General features: G+C 49.6%; 1 protein-coding gene across 6 annotated transcripts in view; it reads right to left on the reverse strand.

Moving 5' to 3' along the window:
• Positions 1 to 15,799, reverse strand: part of RBMS2 (RNA binding motif single stranded interacting protein 2) — a 64,654-nt gene that overhangs the window by 7,553 nt on the left and 41,302 nt on the right. For all 6 annotated transcript variants that reach the window (XM_045289653.1, XM_045289649.1, XM_004700547.2 and 3 more), the window contains 7 exons: positions 13,416 to 13,474; positions 11,493 to 11,584; positions 10,076 to 10,233; positions 5,791 to 5,870; positions 5,547 to 5,656; positions 5,256 to 5,302; positions 2,923 to 3,016 (listed from right to left, as the gene is read on the reverse strand). In XM_045289653.1, coding sequence (XP_045145588.1) covers positions 2,923 to 3,016; positions 5,256 to 5,302; positions 5,547 to 5,656; positions 5,791 to 5,870; positions 10,076 to 10,233; positions 11,493 to 11,584; positions 13,416 to 13,474 — 640 coding nt within the window. The remainder of the gene's footprint in view (positions 1 to 2,922; positions 3,017 to 5,255; positions 5,303 to 5,546; positions 5,657 to 5,790; positions 5,871 to 10,075; positions 10,234 to 11,492; positions 11,585 to 13,415; positions 13,475 to 15,799) is intronic.

Here is a 15,799-nt window from a genome sequence, read left to right on the forward strand (position 1 = left end):
TTTTAGAGAGTCAAAGAGAGTTCCCACGTGACCCAGCAACCCTGCTCCTCGGTGTATGCGCAAGAGAACTGACAAGGTCTGTCTGCACAAAAGCCTACACGTGAACTACACACAGGAACTCACTCGCAGCTGCGTTCCTCACAACAGCCCCAACACAGGAACTACACACAGGAACTCACTCGCGGCTGCGTTCCTCACAACAGCCCCAAGGTAGGGACCACCCAGATGCTCATCGACTGACGCAGAGAGAGAGAAAATGGACGGGGGACGCCCAGCCCACGAGAAGTGAACGAAACACACGTGCCGGCAGGGGTAAGCTTTAAAACATGCTAAAGTCAAGTCCGCCACGGAAGACTGCACAGTGCATGACGTCACTGTATCCAAAACAGCCAATCCAGACAGGCTGGGAAGGGATTGATTAGTGGGTGCCACCGGCTCTGGGGAAGGAGGGAGAGACTGGTTGCCACGGGATACAGGGTTTCTTTGGGGATGGTTGCCTGTTCTGGAATTTGATAGGGGGGGCGGTAGTTATGGACTAAAACTTACTTGACTAAAACTTAAGAAGGTGACTTTTCTCTCTCTTTTTTTTTTCGGTTCAGAGTGAAGTATGTTCTTTTCATTTTCTTTCTTTTTGCTTTTTAATCATTTTATTGGGGCTCGTACAACTCTTATCACAACCCATCCATCCATCGTGTCAAGCACATTAGTACATTTGTTGCCATCATCGTTCTCAAAGCATCTGCTTTCTACTTGAGCCCTTGGTATCAGCTCCTCAGTTTAGTCCCCTCCCTCCCCGCATCTCTAGTTTTAAAAAGCTAGGAATGATTCAAAATGACCCAGTAGAGTTTACTCCAAAAATCTAAAGAATGGTTATGATCAAAAACACTATAAACAAAAGTCAAAATTTTAGGAGAGAAAAGAAAGCAAAATATTAGATGCTGAAAGGCATTTAATGAATTTCAGTCCTTATTTGTTTGAAAAAGTCTCAGAAAGGAGTTCTTGGAGAAGAGAGGAAGGACAGCTACCTTTAACCAGAACCAACTCTTGGTTGATGTCCAGAAACACAGAAATGACTAGCATCTGTTTGTCTAAATAAAGCCTTTCTTTTCCCTAAAAAAAAAAACTAGAAAGACACATTGCAGGCTATTAGTAAAAAGTAAATAACAGTATTAACCTAAACAGAGATATATTAAAACTTACAATTACAATCAGTTACCAAATTACAAGGTCAAATAAATACAATAAGGTAAGAACATAATTGGTATAAATTGGAAAAGAAAAGATAAAAGCACAACCACACATGTCTTTGGCTGATAATAAATAAACGGGGCACAGTTATGGAATGGGACATTATTTGGCCATAAAAATAAATTTGCCTGGAAAAGCTAAGCGACTGAAGAAAGTGCAGTAGTAATAAGAGGACTTGTTAAGTTCCATGTCTACAAGATAAGCCAATGCAAACACCCAATCTATTGCCAGTGAATCCATTTTGACTCACAGACCCTTATAAGACGGAGTAGAATTCCCCTGTTGGGTTTCTGAAACTAGAACAGACACTTCATCTTTCTCCCTTGGAGTGGCCGCTGGTCTTGAACCGTTGGCTTTGCTGGCAAGCCAGTGAGTGCATAAGCCACTAAGCCACTTGAGTTCCTTGTGTGCAAGATGGACAAACATAAATCAATCATTTTCTTTCAGTCTAGAAATAAACAACCAGATTTGCTTATAAAAATAATGAAGCACTTAGGAATATATTTAACAAGCACAGAAAGAAAGCCAACTGAAATTTTATTGAAGCACATAAAATTAAATTTGAAAACATGTAAATTCCATAACATGAGTGAAAAGATAGTAGTTTTTAAAAAGCCAATTCTCTTAAATAAATTTATATATATGAGAGCGGGAGAACCTTATTGTAATTTTAAACTTTACAAGAGAAACAGACGCTCCAGAATAGCAAACGTGAAAGAGTGATAAAGGTTTATCTTAAGAGATATTAAAGCATAGTATAAGGCCACTGTGACCAGGTCAATGTATTATTGGAATAGGAACAGACACAAAGATCATTGGGAACAGACAAGAGAAGTAAATGCTGGTATTTATTATATGATCAAGGTGGTCCTATTAAATCGAATCCTCTAACGACTCATGTCCTCGGAACCTCAGTGAGTCACCATATCTAGAAATGGGTTTTTGCCAGAAGAACAGTATGATGTCTAGCTATCATTACTGAACATTTTGATTAAAGATTCCCTAGAAGAATCCTGATCAAAGTTGGGCAGGGAGGAGAGTGGGGTTGGAATGTCTGTGTGTGGGGGGAGGTTGGTAAAACAGAATTAAAAATGTACAGAGAATCCAGAATGTCTACAGTCAGGGGGACTGATGAGCTGCTAAAAATATTCCACTGAAATTAATCTTTAAGCCCTGAACAAAAAGTACCCGTTGACATCGTCTGCAAATCAAACAATGGTTTTGCTTTACTAGTAGATAATGTCTGCCCTGTGCTCTCTTTAATCTCCTTCTACAAAGGGTCCACCTCAGGTGGAACAACCTGATGGTTGTGGGCTTACGAGGGATCCAATTGAACAATAGAAACGTGAACTTTGAGACAAAAAAACGTAAGGAGCAGTGAGTTCACAGGGGAGGGGGGCTTCAGAACGTGTGGGAAAGTGTCATTGTATTTTCACTCCATTTTCCATCAACCTTTTGAAAGCCCTTATATGTTAATGGGGAGGGGGTGGCCGGACAAGGCCGAGAAGGACGTCGTGGGTGGCCGGCACAGGAGGGGTAGGACGTCGTGGGAATAGCCGCACCACTTGAGTGTCATGTGTTAAAAGAAAGAAAAAAATCACTCGGTAGCTTCCAACTTTCTATTTCTTCTCCTCAGGCACCATTGGGGTGGGGGCGGGGGCGGCCTGCGCGTACCTGATACGAAGACACAGGAGATGGAAGGTACGGGGACAGCGCCGACTGAGCAAGCATCCTGTTGGGAGTGATGTTGTAGGGGCTTGCATAAAACCTGGCCGGAAGAATTTGCATCGGTAAGAAATCACAGGAAACCACAGGCGGGGCCACGACTGACAGGCACAGCTCCTTCCAACCAGTTATTCCAACGCGCGTTTAAAATTCAAGATGAAATACTCAGTTTGCAAGAACACCAACCAAAGAAAGGGGCAGTGGGCTACAGCTGCTGATACGAATCTGTCACCTCGTGGGAGTAGGGCTCTTGGATTGAAGGGTTCAGGGCTATGGCTTTATGGGAAAATCCGGTTAATTGGTGTAACAGAGTTCTAAAAGTTTTGTTCTCAACGACTGCTAGGTAGCTAGCATAGGGACTGGGGCGTCCACGGCGCATGCTCAGAGGTTCAAGCTTCCAGCCAGGAAGCGGTGGTACACCTAGATGGGCCTTACACCTGGATTGGCCCACCTAAGCCAGGTGAATTTGATTCAGCCAATGGGGTCGACCAGTATTGTCGACCACGCCTCCCAATGGGCCCCTAAAAAGGCCAGAGGTTTGGCGCTGGGCGCTCTTTCCCAGCGGTGGCAACATGATGCAGCCCATTTGGGCTGCGGTCCTGCAACTGGGCCGCGGACTCTGTCTGGCTTGTGCTCCATTTATCGTACCACCTGAAGCTGCTTCTAGTCTCTATAAACTCACTGGGATCACCAACCAGGCTTCCACGTGAATTCTTTCTCGCGCGGAGCCAAGGACCGAGGGATCTCTCCCCCGAGAGCTCTGACACTACCAGGAGAGAGTGCTTGGGCTCTTAAAAGCTTTGAGTGACCATCTATTAATGGTCTTTCCATGTCTGGACCAGAGATAAGGAAAGAGGGAACCCAAGATGAGAGAAGGAACTGGATTACATGAGCCTCCTCCACTTAGAGGCCAGGAAAACTAGATGGTGCCTTCCGACCAGCACGCAACATTTTTAGCTGAATCCTGATAAAAAGGGAGGAAAATGTAGATGGAACTTCAACGTCTTAAAAAAACCCCATGCAGTCACCACTCGTGTCTTGTGGTATTTCCCGTAGTGATGCTCTGCCTCATTCCCTCTCATTCAAAGAGCCTGAAAATGTTTTTGTTGATCATAGTTGTACAATAAAGCTATAAGCCAGGATCGATCAAGGCGTCACAGCTCAAGTTTGGGAATATCCCAGGAACTGGACAACCAACAACTGAATCTGGTTTTGCTTCTGGCCAGTCTGAGGCAGTGGGGTTCCTTGTAGCCAGCCTGCACCCAGGTGCACCCAGACCGGATGGGTGGAGGGCAGGGTGGTGCACAGTGTATAAAGCTGGAGAGCCAGAGCAGGGGCTGGTCCACGCTGGCTGGGGGCCTGGAACCTGCCCTACAGGAAGTCGGGGCGGCAGGACTGTGCAAAGGGAGGCTCTCACTAACCGGGGAGACCTGGAGTCACAGCGAAGGAGAACTGAGCCTCTTGATGCTTGCCGGCTCACCTGCCCCACACAGCCACGGGAGTGGGGGCTCAAGCTGCCACAGTGCGGCGATGGGCCAGTGGAGCAGGAGCCAGAATCAGAATGTAAACGGAGTGCCATTTCTGGCCCAGGGAGCACAGCATACCACCCTTTGGGGCTGGGGCCAGCTGCCCTAGAGGGAGCTGTTTCCAAGGCAGAAAAAAAAAAGATTTCTTCCTATAGTGGAGGAAATTTGGCCAGGAGAGGGCTGCTTTAGAAAGTCAAGGGCACGCTGGCGAGAGCCCCCTGATGAGAACCAACCCACATCCAAGGGCACCAAGGTGAAGGGTGAACATTCAACGCATGGGGCATTCCGGAAAAAAGAAAAACGCATCAACATGTAAAAAGATTGGTGAAGGCACTTAGGGAAATAATGCACGGGGTGGGGGTGCTGGGGGGTTACAATGAGCAAAAGGATAAAACACAATCATTGTTTGCATAAAAAGATGGTCCTCCACCTCTGAAATCACCTTTAAACGCCCTAAATTGGTACCCTTGAGCATATTACTAAATACTCAAGTATTTTATTTTTTAAGAAACCGACAGAAGACCAGATGACCCAGGGCGACTAGAAAGGTGGAGGAGCAGGCAGGACAGAAACCGCAGGAAGGTGGACACCGTGCGGACAATGCCACGCCACCAGCGTCACCCCTATTTCTGTCCTGAAATTGTGGAAGGGGAGCACGTTTTTTGCTCTTTATTTTCACGATCCGAAAATTAGATAAAGATAAAAATACCCAAGAGCCTGGGCACAGGCTGTGGCTTGATGGAGAAACACACTTACCCATTCTGAAGAGCTGTGGTGGGGTCATAGGTCAAGGCCATACCACTCTAGAAAGAAAGAGCACAGCGTTGGGGTCGTGCAAGGCCCACAGAGCTGGTCTCCAGTTCTTACCACTGTGCAGAAAAGGTCCACAAAGCCCCGCCCCACCTCCAGAAGAGTACACCATGCTGTGGGCATCCCTCAGCTAGCTTTGGAGTTTGCCCCCCTCGGCTCCCCAAAGAAGTCAGGCCAGGGTCATTTGCATTTCCGCTATCAGCCTTTCACGCTCCTGCCTCCTCCGGGTCCTCTTACCAAGTCTCCATTCCTGGGCCAGGCTCGTCCATGCTGCACAAATTTCCCGTGGTTCTGTCGTTTCTTTGGCCCACCGTCGGCAAACTTGCAGAGCAGAGGATCGGACGGGGCTGCCGAGAGAAAGAAGACAGAGAGCTGACATCTCCCACTCACTTGGCCTCCTCACATGCACGCACGATTCCTCCAGAACCTTCCCTGGAAGTAGCAACCTGCAGCCCTTTCAGCCTGATCCCAGATGCCTCACCTGGCACTCCGGGGGGTGTCTTAATGTATTTTCCATTAAAGTGGGTGATGATGGCTTCGCACTTCTCTGTGGACTCCATCCTACGGAGCACAAGAGGGGTTAGGCTGCGGCTTGGCCAGGAGCTGCGCTCTCGCGCCAACTTCCCAGCCCCCCAATGCTCCAGCGCTAGAGTTCCTGCAACGTAAATTCAAGAGGCACCTCCGGTTTCTAAAGGTCTGTCCGCTGGTGCCTGGAGGGGTTCCCGAAGGAATAACGGAGGGCTTTGGAATAAGGAATACCCCAGGAAGATTCTGGTGGCGGGGCCTGGCCTGGTGCCTGGTACGTCTGTAAAAGGACAGTAAAGAGTGGCTGTGGCCGTGCTGTCTTAAAAATCATTCTATGGAGACCTCTTACAGATATTGTAACAATTCATAACTACTTTTATTATTATTATTATTACTATAAAATTCCTTATGAAAACGACTCCCTTTCTCTGACAAAAGGACACAAGCGAAGAACTTGCCAGTATCTCTGGCTTGTTTCTGGTTACGTTGATCAAGGTCTGCTGAGCTACTATCCCTGGGGCTTCGTGACTCTGCGGGAGGAAGAAGTCATGGGGAGAAGGTTCTGGCCCAGAGGGCGGGAGAGAGAGAACAGGAGAGCGGCAGGAACTGCGGAGTGGCAGCCTCTTGTGAGGAGAAGGCGCTGCGGGCGGAGGACGAAGAACTCTGAGCCGAGCCACTCACAAAACCCTTGGACCCATTTCTTATTTCACCTTTGCTGATAATGATACGCCACCTTACCAGGTGGGGCGGTAATGACAGAAGGAGGTACAGTCACAAATGTGTTTGGAAAATGATAAAGGCCTGTCAAGCATGAGACCCCAACCTCAAGGTGGGTGGTTGAAGCCCACTCACTCGCTATCCCAGGGGAGAAGAGGCTGGCTGCTTTCGGAAAGATGTACAGCCTGAGAAACCCCTACCGAGGGTCCCTATGCATCAGAATCAACTCCATGGCCATGGGTTGGTGGTGGTCCTACATCTTTTCTTCTTCCTGTAGTAACAGTCTTTTTTTTTTTGCTTTTCAACCTTTACTTTTTTTTAAATCGTTTTATTAGGGGCTCATACAACTCTTATCACAATCCATCCATACATCCATTGTGTAAAGCACATTTGTACATTCATTGCCCTCGTCATTCTCAAAACATTTGCTCTCCACTTAAGCCCCTGGCATCAGCTCCTCATTTTTCCCCTCCCTCCCCACTCCCCCATGAATCCTTGATAATTTATAGATTATTGTTTTGTCATATCTTGCGCAGTAACAGTCAGTCTTACTTTACTTTCTGAATTCATAGCCATTTAAATGAAGAGCCATTCCTAGCAAGGAGACCACTGTAAAAAGGCCTCGGGATGGGAGCCGTGTGGGGAAACCTTATATCGGTTCTCTAAGCGCAGCAGTCCCCACTGTATCACTGGTCTCCTTTCCAAAAGGAGAGCAGCTCTGGGGAGTTGTAAGAGATTTCTCCAGAACCTCAACTGCTTCTTCAAAACCGTTCCTAAAACTGACCTGCCTCAGGAAGAGCTTATGATTGCCAGTGTCCAGGACTTCTTGCCCAGCCCGGGGCTCAGCAGGGGGCACTGATGACCGAACCCCCAATCCTTCTAATTCTCGGCTCCCAACAAAGTTGAAGGGCTTCAGCAAGCTGCCAAGTGACCCGTTAAAAATCAATTTCTAGGCTAGAGCACCTCCGTTCTCATTCGGAAGGAATTCAAAGAATTCCAGCTTTCACAGATGAGTTCTCTTCCCCTCTCCTTATTTAAGTGCACAGGTGGTTTCTCAGCAGGAAAACAAGACCCAAGCACACCTGCTGAGGAAGCCTTGTCTGCTTCAAGCAATAAGCAACAGTCATGGAGGGCCCCGTGACCTTATTACAACATAAACAAAACAAAACTCATCTCCCTCACAGGAAAAGCATTTCTGAGAAAATGTACTCTCTGGGAAATAATTTTGTATCCACGTTCTAATATATTTCGATTGTTTTGGGCAGCTACAAACTAATAGTTTTAAAGATAAATTTTCCACGACTTGGTCAAAAATTAGTACCTGTAGTCACCAGAAAAAAGTTAACTTATCCGCAGAGAAAAGTTAACTTTGTTGCAGAAGTGAACAACAGGATGTAATGCATAAAAGACTTTCAACTGCAAACATCTTTTACCCTAAAATACAATTCTGTAAGAAAGTGGAGGAGAAATATAAAATCAAAAAGGAGGGAAAATGCTGTAAGAATGTTAAGATTTATGAGTGTTAAAAACGAAATTGCCCGTGTCCTTGTTTTAATGGATAGTTTTGTGCACTAAACTCCTGTGATTTTTTTTAACTGTGATGTTTGGATTGCATCTGGATGCATTTTAAAATGATGTGACCGTTTCCCTTTTACATGTCACTATTCACTGGAAATTAAACCACTTGCAAGCATATAAATGTGTGGGGAAAATATTTTTGAATATTGATGTAGGAGCATACAAGACATTGCATATTTTTTTGAAAAGTCTTTAAAGCCACAGGTCTCAAACTCTGCCCCAGGCATCCCAAGTCACACCTCAAACTCTGCCCCAGGCATCCTGAGCCACACCTCAAACTCTGCCCCAGGCATCCTGAGCCACATCCACCGATCCCAGAGCCACGTCGGAACACGTTTTGTTTGGAATAAACCTATACATGTTTGAACTGAAATCCTGACAGCAATACCTTTGACTCGTCCTTGTAGCCTGCCTCTTCCTACTTTCTCCGCGTTCTGGTTCTGTTTCCCTGCATCCTTCCCTTCCTGCCTTTGGAGCTTTGGTTTGGGGCGAATGCTGCTGCGCTGTGGGTCTCAGAGGGGCTGAGTGTGGTGAGGAGCACATCCCTCCCTGATGCTCTTGTTCCCTTGACAGCCTGAAAGTGCTCCTTGGAAGGGAGGTTCAGTTCTAGGCATGAAGAGTGTCCGAGGGCCACAGTGTGGGGGCCTCCTCCAGCCTCTATCAGGCTAGCAAGTCTGGTCTTTGCTATCCTTTAGAGTTTGTTCTACATTCCTCCTCCTCTCGGCTCTGCCCAGGCCCTCCTATTGTGATCCCCTTCAGAGGGGTCAGCCACGGAAGGCAGGCACCATCTAGTTCTTGGGGTCTCAGGGAGTGAAGGCTTCGGTTCACATCATCCACGGACGCTTTGGACCGATTGGTTCCTCCACTCTGTGGGCTTCTTCCCTCTTCTTTGCTCCACACAGGGAGGCACGGAATGTTGCATCGGTGGCTGCTTGCAAGCTTTTAAGATCTCAAATTTGCCAAAGTAGAAGGTGCAACACGGTCTTCACAGACCATGTTATGCCCGGGGACCCAGATGTCCCCTGAGACTGTGGTTCTAAGCTCTCCAAAGAGTTTTAAAAAACAACAGGATGCTTTAAAAAAAAAAAAATCTTGAAAGCAGAACCACTTCAAACATGAGCTTAGGGAGCTGAAGCCCGACACCATCCCCTGAGAGCGGGCGGCGGGCACCCTGGAGGACTCCAGTTCACTCATCCATATGAAGCTTCTCCACTTCACAGGGTAAAGCAGAGCGCACACAGGTCTGGGATCACATAGCCAGTTATGGCAGTGTTGGTTACAGAACTTAGGAAACCTAACATTTGAAAAGGCAGATCCAGCTTTCCATTTCATCCCACTCATCTGGAAGCCCCGGTAGCACAGTAGTTACGCATTGGGCAGCCAACCACAAGAGCAACCGTTGGAAACCACCAGCCTCTCCGAGGGAGAAAGATGAGGCTTTCTACTCTGGTAAGGAGTTGACAGTCTTGGAAACCCACAGGGGCATGTCTATCCAGACCTACAGGCTCACTATGAGTCTAAATTGACTTCACAGCAATGAACTTGGCTTTGAATCTTGAAGCCAGAAGGATTGGAGCTCTATTCCTGAGACCTTGGGGAAGTTACCTCAGACTGGGGACTTCATGTTCCTCAACTGTAGAATGGAGAAATGGAGAATTAAAATTTAATTTCCCTCACAGGGTTGCGATAGAGAGTAAATGAGATAAGAGAAAGAAAGTCCTCGTCATATAAAGTGTAAAAATATATGGAATTACCTTGGTTGGGCTCAAAGAAGCAGGAAGTAGCGAGAGAGGACAAGGTCGTGGGTACTGAGGGGTTCCTCAGTATTTTGACCTATCATACACTGGACGTCGAACTCGCAGGCACTTCTGGGTACTTGGGAGGGGGCACAGATTTTTCGGTGACATTCTTCACTACCATCACTCCCCACTCACAGCCCCCCTCACCTTGCAAAGCCAACCCCTCTGCTGGTCCCACTGCTGTCTCGGAGGATCCGGGTGGAGATCACCTGGCCAAAGGGCTTCAGCATCCCCTCCAGTCCTTGCTCGTCCATGGACGGGGGCAGGTTGGAGAGGTACAGATTGGTGGGGTCCTGCTCCTGTTGCTGCGGGAACAAGGTGAGAACGTGTGAAGGTCTCCTCCTCCTCCTCCCTTGCCCTTCCCACCCATCTCCGACACCCCCACAGCGTGGCACCCCAAGAAGAGAGAGAGTGGAAAGGGCGTGCCATCCACCAAGACCAGCCTTCACCACCAGGGTAGCGCCCGGTCCTCAGGACCCTGGGCTGTCTGCTGACTCTGGTAGTGGAAGACAAAGCTGATTTTAAGATCCGCAGACTGGCGCGACGCCGGCCAAGCGCGTTTTGACTGTCTCTTTAAGAGCTGAGCCGCGCAACTCCCCTTGCTCCTCCAGCAGCCGCCCCAGAGGCCGGATCCTCTCGGACCGCTGGGCCCCCCCTCCCCCTCTTCCGGCCACAGCAGACTCCTCCTAGTGGGAGTGTGTGCTGCTCCCTAATGGAGGGAGAGCAGGAAGCAGGGAGAGAAGGGAAGGGCCCACGTGCTGGGCTGCCTGAAAGCCAGCTGGTGCAGCTTGCTGGGTCACCCTGGGGGCAGGGGGTCCCTCCTTCCAGCGGGCTGAGTGCAGAGGTTGGCAGTAGCTTCCCAGGGCTGTGTTTTCAGGAACGTGAGCCCCCACTCTGTGCTAGCTACCCCAATCCGTCCACTTCTGCTTTTCTTTCTCTAGGGTGCGGTTTCCGTTTTCGTTTGCCCTTCCAGAACAGCCTGCCGGAGGCCGGCCTTACCAACTGGACACACAGGGGACCCAGTGGCCTGGGAGACGCAGGGGACCCTTCCCACCCAGGAGGACGGAAGTGGTGGGAGAATGACACCTTTTCAAATCGCCCACATGGGAGGGGTGGCTGCAGGCCGGTGGGAGATTAGCTCCCTCTCCAGCACCCCCCACCGGACAGGGGCAGAGCTGGGAGGTGCCAAGCCTGGCCCTCTGCACTGCACCCCAGGCTCCTTCAGAGACCTGGCCCAGTCACCCCACTGGCCAGGGAGATGGGGCCAGGGGTGAAGATGCAGAAGCTGTAGGAGGAAGGGGAGTCGCCTGCTTGTAATAATGCTGCAAAGAGAAAGCCGGCATTGACAGAGCAACTCCCGCACAGCTTCCGAGGAGAGATCATCAGCTCCCGGCAGGTCTCCCCCATCCCACCCCGGGCCGGGCCCAACTTCGCTGTGGCCACCGTCTTCAGAAGCACTGCACAAGGCCCTTGCCCATCAGCTTCGTGGCTCCTGAGCGCTGGAACTTGGGGCCTTTAGCCAACCCTCGGAGGAGGCCCAGACACAGGTAGTGCGTGCCCCTACCTTCGCCATCTGTGCCTGCACACCGCTGGCCTTCAGCGCCGTGACAGCCTTCTGTGCTGCCGAGGGGCTGTCGAAGTCCACGAAGCCATAGCCTGGAACGGCAAAGGTGCATCGGAGGCTGGCCGGCCAGGGTGCATGTGGGTGGGGAAGGCAGGAGCCCACGGCTTCCGGGAAACAGAGGCAGAGTTACCAGGCCTAAGCAGTTTCAGGGACCAGCTGCGCACTCCTCCCACACTGTGAGATTCGGTCTTTTTTTGTAGCAAAGACGGCTGAGGGCAATGAGGTCCTGATGCTGTCCCTACCTTTCTTCCGCCCACCTCCCCTCCCTTCCCTTTTAGACTGCAATGCTTTGGGAAGAGGCTCTTCCAGTAACACACAGGCCTCTTTCTATACTTCTAAAATAGACCCTTCTTTTCTAGCCATGCCCCAGAAAAGCTGAGAATGTAGTCAACACAACCTCTCCTGGGCAGAGAACCAGCCACCTGCCAGAAGACGCCCTCCCTAGGCCAACCTCCTGTTCTTTCCCTCCTTCACTCCTAGAAACCTCAATAAAACCATCCTCAGAACAACGCCTACCACATCCTGCCTTCTCACAGGAGGCATGCACATTGCATTGCTAACCAGAAACACTATCACCCACCTGCCGGGTGGATCCCTACTCCCGTAAAGAGCTACAGTCTTGGAAACTCACAAGAGCAGGTCTACCCTGTTCTACGGGGTTGCCAGGAGTCAGAGCACGTTTGGATTTGAGTACTGGATTGCTAACTTGAAGGTCGGCAGTGAGTTTGTAGTACTGGACTGCTAACTTCAAGGTCAGAGATTCCAACCTACCAGCCACTCCAAGGGAGAAAAAGGGGGCTGTCTGCTCCCATAAAGATGTACAACCTCGGATGCCCTACATGGATGGACAGGCTGCCCTGAGTCCAAATCAACTTGATGGTGTTGGGGAATCTCCACGCTGCAGTCTGGGAACCCGAGGGCCAAATTATGGGCCCAAGACCAGGATGCGCCATGTGATCTTCTACCCTTGAGTCTTCAAAACACCATTTCCCGCTCTATCCGGTCACCAAGAACCTAAACATCCGCTAGCCCAGGAGTTCTCAACCTGTGGGTCGTGACCCCTTGAGGGGATCGAAAGCCCCTTTCACAGGGGTTGCTTAAGACCATCAGATTTCACAATATATAATTACATGTTGTTTTGCGATTAATCACTGTGGCTTAATTATGTTCAATTTGTAACAACGAAAATACATCCCGCATATCAGATATTTACATGATGATTTGTAACCAGAGCAAAATTACAGTGAAGTAGCAATGAAAATAATTTTATGGTTGGGGGTCACCACAACAGGAGGAACTGTATGAAAGGGTCGCAGCATTAGGAAGGTTGAGAACCACTGCACTAGCCTTTTAAGGCCTGGACACCTCAATGCTGCCTCCTGTGAGGTAGGTTGCACAGGGACTGGGGCGTCCATCGCACATGCTCAGAGGTTCCAGCTTCTGACCAGGAAGGGGTGAGACACCTAGGTGGGCGTTACACCTGGATTGGCCATTTGATTCAGCCAATGGGTTGACCAGTATCTTCGACCACATCTCCTAACGGGACCCTGAAAAGCCAGAGGTTTTGCTCTGGGTGCTCTTCCCCAGCGGCTGCCACACAGTGCAGCACAGCCGGGCGTCAGCCCCGCAGACTGTCTGGCTTGTGCTCCATTTACTGTACGACCTGAAGCTGCTTCTATTCTCTATAAACTCACTGGGATCACCAACCAGGCTTCCGCGTGAATTCTTTCTCGTGCGGAGCCAAGGACCGAGGGATCTCTCGACACTCCCGGGCAGCAGGCCCTCAGCGCTTCCAGCAGGACAGGGCAGAGACAGGCCAAGCGCACTCACTGCCAAGGGCTGCAGGCACAGCTGGGCGCTCACCTTTGCATTTGTTGGTGGTCTTGTCCAGGATGGCCTTCGTGGACACAATCTTGCCATATCTGAGGGAGAGAAACAAGCCAGGGGTAATCTGCCGCAGGGACTCAGGCGACCCCAGAGGCTGAGACTTCTCGATAAGCCCCGGTCCTTTCTCCTCTTAGGAGATGTGTTCCTGCACAACACAGATGAAAGGCCACTGTTATCCTACAAACCCAATCCCCCACCCCCAGGGTGCCCACAAGAAACAAGGTAACTGTCATCTTTACAATGGGATCAAATCTTGCAGGTCTTGCAGGTTTGGGTCCTGAGATGTAGTTCGTTAATAGGGCCTTTCTAACCGTAATTCCTCGTGTGAGGTATTATAATTCTAGACTCTCATGATAATTCTGTGGCTATAAACTCATTGTGGAGGGCGTTCTCAGCTATACTAACAGACAAGATTAGAGTGGGATCAAGATGTACTGGCAGAACAAGGGGGGTCAGAGCAGAGACCCAAAACCCACGTTTAGACAATGGAACACCCCCTCACAGAAGGGTCACAAGGAAGGGATGAGCCAACCAGGGCGCAGTATAGCACTGATGAAACACACGATATTCCAATATTCCTCTGTTTCCTTGAGGCTTCCTCACCCCCACTATCATGACCCCAGTGCTGTTTCTCCTTTCGGGCTAGACCGGAGCATGTGCACAGTACTGATAAGAAATAAGAGCTCAGGACACCTGGAATCCAGGAACAGGAACGGAAGTAGCAATACCGGGAGGGTAGGGAGAGGAGGGGGGAAGGCGAGGAACGGACCCATTGCAATGACTGATGCATAACACCCCCCACCTCCCCCTTGGGAGGAACAACAGAAATGTCGGGGGAGGGAGATGACGGGAGGGGGTTGGTGTAAGATATGAAAATTGAAATATTTATAATTTATCAAGGGGTCAGTAGGGTGGGAGGAGGGGAGGGAGGGAAAAAAGAAGAGCTGATACCAAGGGCTCAAATAGAAAATAAATGTTTAGAAAATAAGGGTGGCAACATGTACAAATCTGCTTGATACAATTGCTATCTGGATAGCCCCCAATAAAATGATTTTGTAAAGATAATTTTTTTTAAATGCAGTGGTTATGCATTGGCTGCATTCCTCCGAGAAGTCAGCCGTTTGAAACCGCCAGCCACTCTGAGGGGGAAAGACGAGGCTTTCTACTCCCGTAGAGAGTTAGACTCAGAAACTCAGTTCTTCTGTGCCCCAAGGGCCGCCTCAACTCAAAGCAGTGAGATTTTGAGTTTAATCAAGGGTGTGGACCAGGTCACACCCTATGTTTCCTTGGGGGTGTGGTCTGCTAAAAGATAAAAACCACACCTCCATCAAAGTCTGTGTATCAGTCATCTCTGGCAGAGAGAGATACGACGACCTTGGGAGGACCCGTGTTTAGGATCTCTGACGTGAAGGTGGCCGAGACCTGAGGCATCAGACACTGTGGCACAGAGACATGGGAGAGTGCCGAGACTCTGGGGCTGCGAGGTGGAGCCACCTGCGGGCTTCCTGATCCACGGAGGCAGAGGCCAAAGGACCGTGTGCCTGAGAGGTGGAGGACCAGAGAGAGACTTGGCTTATTGGCTGAGGAAAGATGTGCTGTGGACTACTGATTGGATCCGTACTATTTGCTGATCCTGACTTGTGACAACTTATTAACGCTAACCTCTTGCAGAATTCCATTGTGCTCATGTGGAACCTGTCTATGGATTCAGAGGCAGCTGTGCAGAACAGAACAAGGGAATAGTATAGTGCATGGTTGAAAATCAAGAACATTCAGGAAAAGTGTGCACCAGGGTTGTATCCTCTCACCGTACGTGTTCAACCTGCATGATGAGCAAACCAACGGAGCCACTGGAATCTACGAAGGAGGGTGCAGCATCCGATTCGGAGCTATCCAGAGAACAAAACTGCCTGCTGAAAGGAAGGAAGTCTTGAAGGCCTTGATGATGGCGATCAAGGAGGACTGCAGCCTTCAGTGTGGACTACAGGGCAATGTAAAGAAGACCCACATCCTCAACTGGACCGATGGGTAACATCAGGATCGATGGAGAAAAGATTGATGTTGTCAAGGGTTTTGTCTTACTGGGCGTCACTCATGAAAGCAGCAATCAAAGAGCGCAAGATGCATCGCACTGGGCTTCTCTTCTGTACAAGACGCTGAGTCCTGTAAAGCACGGCTATCACGGTCAGGTGGAAGGTGTGCCTGACCTAAGCCTCCCGTGCATGTGACAGCAGGACGGCGCATAAGGAAGACCCATGAGCTATCCATGCGTTTGACCGGCAGTGTTGGCCAAGAATACCGAAAGTCCCACGGACTGCCTAAAGAACCAGCAGGTCTGTCTCAGCAGTCCAGCCAGAATG

Source organism: Echinops telfairi, unplaced genomic scaffold (genome assembly GCF_000313985.2).
Source record: "Echinops telfairi isolate 266 unplaced genomic scaffold, ASM31398v2 ScPeMD7_2;HRSCAF=8, whole genome shotgun sequence".
NCBI lineage: Eukaryota > Metazoa > Chordata > Mammalia > Afrosoricida > Tenrecidae > Echinops > Echinops telfairi.